The sequence below is a fragment of the Oryza glaberrima genome, chromosome 3 (genome assembly GCF_000147395.1).
Source record: "Oryza glaberrima chromosome 3, OglaRS2, whole genome shotgun sequence".
Classification (NCBI taxonomy): domain Eukaryota; kingdom Viridiplantae; phylum Streptophyta; class Magnoliopsida; order Poales; family Poaceae; genus Oryza; species Oryza glaberrima.
The window spans coordinates 115,703-122,624 of NC_068328.1; the positions used below are offsets into that span (position 1 = coordinate 115,703).

The window sequence follows — 6,922 nt, forward strand, 5'->3', positions numbered from 1 at the left end:
GAAGTCGGAGATCTGGGAGGGATGCGGTTGGATCGGAGGCGGAGCAGGAGGCGTAAACTGGTACTACACAGACTCCATCACTGTGTTGATGGCGTAAACTAGAAGTACGCTTCTCCACTCCATCAACAAAAGACTAATATTATTATTATTAGTATATAATAAAAAAAAGAAGAAAAAGAAAAGAGATTCCGCTTCCATTTCCACCAACCGCGCAAGATACAGGAGAGAGATTAGATTAGTTAGGAGGAAACGACGAGCAAGGATGGAGGAGGGGATGGATACTACTCATACATCCATCCTTCTCTCTTTCTGTATCCATCCCGCTCTCTCTCTCTCTCTCTCTCGGAGAGAGAGAGAAAGTGCGAAGAAGATATGCTTTCCGTCGCACGCCGGCCCCTCTCCGCCGCCGTCCCCGTCGGCAACCTCCTCGGCATCCACCTCTTCCAATGCCCTGTAACTACTGTCTACTCCTATTTTCCCTCCTCAATCCATCTCTACCCTTACTACTTCTAATTTTTTTATTTTTATTTTTATTTTGGAAAAATAATAATTATATCATTACGATGTTAGTATTGAGGAGGAGGAATCATTAAAATGGAATCCCCTCCCCTCAAACAATACAGCACCAACCATGGTTTGGTTTGTCCAAATCGGGGGAAGAAGAAATTTAGGAATGGACTGGAGTGGAGGAACAAGATGACTGATGCTCCATGGTGGGGATATAATAAATAACAAGATGAACGTGTGGAGACACACTGGACATTTGGGTTTCTATTTCACCCATTGGAACTCTCCAAATCTCCTCTCTGTTTTTTTAATTATTATTTCTTTCATCTAAATTAACGTCGTCTACATAGTCTTGTCTGTTTTAAAGATTATATTTGCTAGCTATTCTAATCTTATTTTCTTATAATAAGGTGGTCGAGGTATTCCTTCACCTCTCTACATTTTACTTGCTCTTCTCTCATCCTCTCCCTCCATGACTGATATTTCATTCAAAGCTGAATGTCAAATTGCACACTTCTAAGATTTAAGGCGTGTTTACGTTGCTTCACTCTCTTTACCATTTACGCATTGGCATCAGCAGCGAACAAGAGCATCACCAATGGGTTCTGCCAAGGGACCAAGCTGGATTGATGGGTTCGATTATTTCTGAAATTTTCTCTACTTCACTGATTTTCAGGAATTCCGGACCACATTTTGGTCAAAGTTTGAAAAAATCGATCAAAATCTGCCATTGGACCACCGATTTTTCATGATTTCTTTTTCTTTTTTTTAAAAAAAGAAAAACAGCGAGTGATCCCTAGAGTGGTTTCCTTAGTCTGCCATTTCCTGCGCATGCATCGATTGATTGATTTATGGGTGGGTTCCTCATTTTGAATGAATATGAACAGGACACGGTGGGCATTGTGGCGCGGCTGTCTGAGTGCATCGCCTCGCGTGGTGGCAACATCCACAGTGTCGATGTCTTTGTCCCTGACGACAAACCCGTCTTCTACTCCCGTAGGTAACCACACCCTTCTTCTTTTTTAAGGCTGTGTTTAGATGGTGGAAAAGTTGGGAAGTTGGGAGAAAGTTGGTAGTTTGGAGAAAAAGTTGGTAGTTTATGTGCGTAGGAAAATTTTCGATGTGATGTGATGTGATGGAAAGTTGGGAATTTGGGGGGGAACTAAACACGGCCTAAATGTGAAGAGATGATGATGGATGGATTTCTTCTCTTTTCTTGGTTGTCAAATGAGTTGTAAAATATACATATTACTGCAGTGAGTTTACCTACAATCCCATGCTATGGCCGCGCGATGTGCTTCGCACCGACTTCCTCAATCTGTCACAACACTTCAGCGCACAAAGGTCTACTGTTCGAGTCCCTGATCTTGACCCGAAATACAAGATATCTGTACTCGCTTCGAAGCAGGTTTCACTTGCTTACCCCTGTGCTACTTCCACTATTTTCTTGTTTCTTTTTTTCGTGGCTTGACCTGCCTTGATATAGATATACCACTGTTTTTTTTTTTGAAGGAAATACCACTGTTTTCACATGCATGTGCTCTTCTCTTTACCTTTTCCCAGGATCATTGTTTGTTTGACTTGCTCTATAGATGGCAAGAGGGAAGGCTTCCGGTTGACATCAATTGTGTCATAAGGTCGATATATCAAATCTGACCGCTCTGCATTTATTCATATCCAATTTCTTCTTGGTCAAAACAAATATGCCATTTTTTTTTCTTTCCTCTGCAGCAACCATGATCGACTTAAAGATAACCATGTCAGACGTTTCCTTGAGAGACATGGGATCCCCTATCATTACCTACCGACAAGCCCAGGAAATAAAAGAGAGCAAGAGATTTTAGAATTGGTTCAAGGTACCGATTTTGTGGTACTGGCAAGATATATGCAGGTAAATGTGCTTCATCGTTTTTTTTATATATATTTCCCAACACACACAACCTATGTGTATTGTTGGATGGAATATATTAAATACGATTCATTGCAGTTTGTATTGGAAGATATACATATATACTTTTCTTTTCTTGGTTGAATCCTGGGAAGAATCCAACAAGTCAATAGTACCGTCTTGTATGGACTTCCACCACTCATGATCAAACCTGTCAGCTTACCATTTTCTCTGTGACAGATATAATCTGAAGACACCTGTTAGCTGACCATTTTCTCTGTGACAGATATTATCTGAAGGCTTTCTCAAGGCTTATGGCAAAGATATTATTAACATCCATCATGGTCTTCTTCCCTCATTTAAGGGAGGGAATCCTTCGAGACAGGTATTGAAATCAGTAAATTGGTACAAGTACTAGTCCGGTTGTTTATTTGGGGGGATAAAACTTTGAAATGATTTCAGGCCTTCAACGCTGGAGTAAAATTGATCGGCGCAACCAGCCATTTTGTTACCCCAGAACTTGATGCTGGCCCAATCATTGAGCAGATGGTAATATAGTTTAAACAAAAGAAGTATGCATACGATGCAATGTTTGGTTCGTAGAAGTAAAAAGATGCAGACATGAGAGACTTGTGTTGAAGTAGTCTTGTTTGGTTTGATGTAAACAGTTGGAAATTTACATTGTATGCAGGTTGAACGGGTGTCCCACAGAGACACGCTACAGAGCTTTGTGGTGAAATCTGAGAACCTAGAGAAGCAGTGCCTAGCAGAAGCTATAAAGTCGTACTGTGAGCTCCGTGTGCTACCATATGAATTGAAGAAGACAGTAGTGTTCTGATATCTTTTGAAGGAAGCGATTTTGTTTGTTTGTTTTTATTTGTTGATAAGAGGAAATTACTACAGTACAAAATTTTGTGGTGTTGATTGCTTTGGTGATAAGGAGGTGGGTGTGTGGGCGTGGCTGGACAGTGCATTTTGTAATTGATTGAGTATAACAATACTCCAAAGCAAATAAAATGATAATGCATAATAGTAGTAATTGGTATGAAATGTTGTTAATATATACTCCCTCCGTTTTAAAATGTTTAACACCGTTGACTTTTTAGCACATGTTTAACTGTTCGTTTTATTAAAAAAAATTGTGAAACATGTAAAACTATATGTGTACATGAAAGTATATTTAACAATGAATCAAATGATATAAAAAGAATAAATAATTACTTAAATTTTTTGAATAAGACGAATGGTCAAACACGTACTAAAATATCAATGGTGTCAGATATTTTGAAACGGAGGAAGTAATTGACAATGGTGCTGTTGTGTCCATCAGTGGAAGGATGTTTGTGTGACGGAGACGGAGTCCGAGTCCGACTCTGACTAGTAGGCCCAGTTCGAAGTCGGCCCGGCCCGGTCTATAAAGGTAGGAGGAATGGAAGGCGAAAAGGAGGCCCGCCCCCAACTCATCAACCCTAGAAACCAAAAGGAGCAGGAGCGGGAGCGGCTGCGGATCGGAGGAAGGGGATCGGCCGCCGCCATGAGCACCATGAAGTTTTGCCGCGAGTGGTACGCAGCCATTGTCTTGTGTTTGCTTTTGATTTGCGGGTGGTTGTAATAATGGATTTGGGGATTGGGGGGCAGCAACAACATCCTGTACCCTAAGGAGGAGAAGGACCGGCGGCTGCTGCTGTTCGCGTGCCGGAACTGCGAGCACCAGGTACATACGTTGATTATTTCGATTCGATTGTGGAGAAGAAGAAATCTGAAGAAACAACAACAACAGGAGGTATCGGAGAGCAAGTGCGTGTATCGGAACGAGGTGGCGCACGCGGCCGGGGAGCGGACGCAGGTGCTGCAGGACGTGGCGTCGGACCCGACACTGCCGCGCACAAAGACGGTGAGGTGCGCCGCCTGCGGGCACGGCGAGGCCGTCTTCTTCCAGGCCACCGCCCGCGGCGAGGAGGGCATGACCCTCTTCTTCGTCTGCTGCAACCTCACCTGCGCCCACCGATGGAGGGAATGATTTTACTTCTTTCTCTTCTTCTCCACAACTACAACTTGATCGATCATGATGATCAACTTTCCCGGTTTGCTTAAACAAGACAATTGAGTACTAGTTTGTAAATGGATGGAGGTTTAGCAATAGGTAGGGTTCTCTGCCTTCATCGGGCTCATGTTTTATCTACTTGTCTTGTTTAACTCGTACTCCTTCGATGCTAGATCAATGTTAACTTGGGATGCTAATTGTTGAATCAGCAGACGATACATGGATGTTCAATCACAAAATATATCTTTAACATCGCTGTCATCCTTCACTCTCTCCTTCCCTTAATAAGAAGAAGAAAAACCAAACGACGAAATATTGACGTGTAATTATTTTACACGTTTAAAAAAAACCGCCAAAAACAGTAACTGATCATCGTATAGATTCTGTTGCAACACGAGCACGTAACTAGTAAAAAGAAAGGGAATGGGTGGGGTACCTGTTTTGACTGTAATTTTTTAAAAAAACCTACCCTGTTTTGGATGTTCCTTTGGTGGACTCGAATTAATTGAATTTTGCAAGAGAAAAATAGAATGACTGGGAAAAGAAAGATGGAGCATTGCATCCTTGAGAACGATTAACACCAGTGAGCGAGCGACTGCTTCATCTCATCCCGCGGAGCAAGGCAATCCCCAATTCCCCATTCCCTAAGCAAAGCCTTGTGTTTGGTTGGGTAGGCGGCCCCAGCTCAAGCCGAGCTTGGCAACAACAACAGCACCTACGGCACACAACACAACATCGCCTAGCCGAGTGGAGTACTCCATCCGTCTCATAAAAACGAATCAATCTAGACGTACATATGTGTATATATATATATATATATGTATATATATATATATATGTATGTATGTATGTCCAGATTCATAGTATTAAGATGTGTAATTGGGTTTTTTTAAGCTGCTTGCCCTTCACGTATTTTTATTGGTGGAGGGAGTAGCTGCTTGCCCTTCACGTACGACAGCGACTTCCCGCAGAGTCAGACAGTTCATGTTTGAACTTGTTGCACTGTGCCTTTGGTTCCGCATTCTCTTCGTTCATGGGTTATGCCATATTTGCTTTTTTTTCTGCAAATAAAATACTATCAAAACTCACTCAGACTTGACATACTCCCTCCATCCCATAAAAAACCAACCTAGTACCGGATATAATATATCCTAGTACTATAAATCTGGACATACATATGTCCAGATTCATCGTACTAGAATATGTCACATCCGATTCTAGATTCGTTTTTTATGGGACGGAGAGAGTATGTCTGAAGCTATCTTCGGCAAGAGCTGATTTGGTGAAAAACTCCCTCTTTCTTCGGCAGGAGTACTAAGCAAATTTTACAAAAATAAAAACTATAGGAACGTTGCTTTAAAAAATTTTATTGTATTATTTAATTCTTTAAATTTAAAATAATTAATATTCAATTGATCATCCACTAATGACTCATCTTAATTTTTTTATCTTCTCAATCTTTTTCCCCTCCCCTAATACATAACATTATTAGCATGACTTGAACATACTAGAAATTCCTTAAAAAATAAAGGGAAAACACACTTGCCTCCCTTTGGGTTCATCCTCAATAGGAGAAATCACTCAAATCAGAGCCCCTTCAATCTTTTGGGAATAGATTAACCGATCAAGCCCTAAAAGAAAAGATGTTGATCGGTTTTATCTCAGGAGAGAAGGTAGTGGGGCTAATTTTACTGGAGTGCCCTGTTAATATGCCACTGCTATACCATGGCCTCCTCCACAACGGTATGCACTCGGTGTTAAGCTGGCGATGCGCGTGAGGAGAGAGACGAGAGATGGAGGAATAGGAGCAAGTTTAATATTATAATAGCTCCAAATAATATATAGTCAATTTATACAATGGTTATCTATAAACATATACTACACTATTAATATTAATATATGGTCTCACATGCCATACATACATTATGTCTCGGAGTCCGCAGTGCAGCGCGCTGCTTTTCTCCCACCTCTTTTATCTTCTCAATATGTATTTATAGCTGACTTATAGTCTGCTATTGTACCTACTCTAAGCACACTGCCACATCAGTCTATATCAATTTTAATTGTTTTTTAACAACTAGCGCCACATCGTCACCACGTCTCCATCCCAAAATAAGTTATTTGTGGATTTCTGTGTCTAATATTGACTGTCCGTCTTATTTAAATATTTTTATGATTAGTAATTTCATTGTTATTATATGATAAAACATGAGTAGTACTTTATGCTGGACTTATTTTTAAATTTTTTTCCATAAATTTTTCAAATAAGACGGATGATCAAATATTGGGAAAAAACCCTAAAAAAACAAGTTTTCGTGGAACAGAGGGAGTAGGATGGAACAACCCTCGAAACAATAAAGGGGGTCAATTGACCCGGATTTAACAATTAAGAGTGTCCATATATAATTTTGTGCTTGATGAACGCAAATTAAACTCGATAGGAATGTAAAATGAAACTCTTGAAAAGAGAATATTATAAGTTC

General features: G+C 40.5%; 2 protein-coding genes across 2 annotated transcripts; both read left to right on the forward strand.

Annotated features, from left to right (window-relative positions):
- Window positions 1-195: 195 nt before the first annotated feature.
- Window positions 196-3,445, forward strand: LOC127767115 (formyltetrahydrofolate deformylase 2, mitochondrial-like). The gene is made up of 8 exons (XM_052292341.1): window positions 196-453; window positions 1,395-1,507; window positions 1,765-1,915; window positions 2,071-2,144; window positions 2,239-2,398; window positions 2,682-2,780; window positions 2,858-2,944; window positions 3,087-3,445. Exons 1-8 carry the CDS (start codon window positions 373-375, stop codon window positions 3,231-3,233), a joined length of 912 nt encoding a protein of 303 aa, XP_052148301.1. The 5' UTR covers window positions 196-372; the 3' UTR covers window positions 3,234-3,445.
- Window positions 3,446-3,849: 404 nt separating this feature from the next.
- Window positions 3,850-4,650, forward strand: LOC127767799 (DNA-directed RNA polymerases II, IV and V subunit 9B-like). The gene is made up of 3 exons (XM_052293243.1): window positions 3,850-3,958; window positions 4,034-4,109; window positions 4,176-4,650. Exons 1-3 carry the CDS (start codon window positions 3,930-3,932, stop codon window positions 4,413-4,415), a joined length of 345 nt encoding a protein of 114 aa, XP_052149203.1. The 5' UTR covers window positions 3,850-3,929; the 3' UTR covers window positions 4,416-4,650.
- The last annotated feature ends 2,272 nt before the right edge of the window (window positions 4,651-6,922 follow it).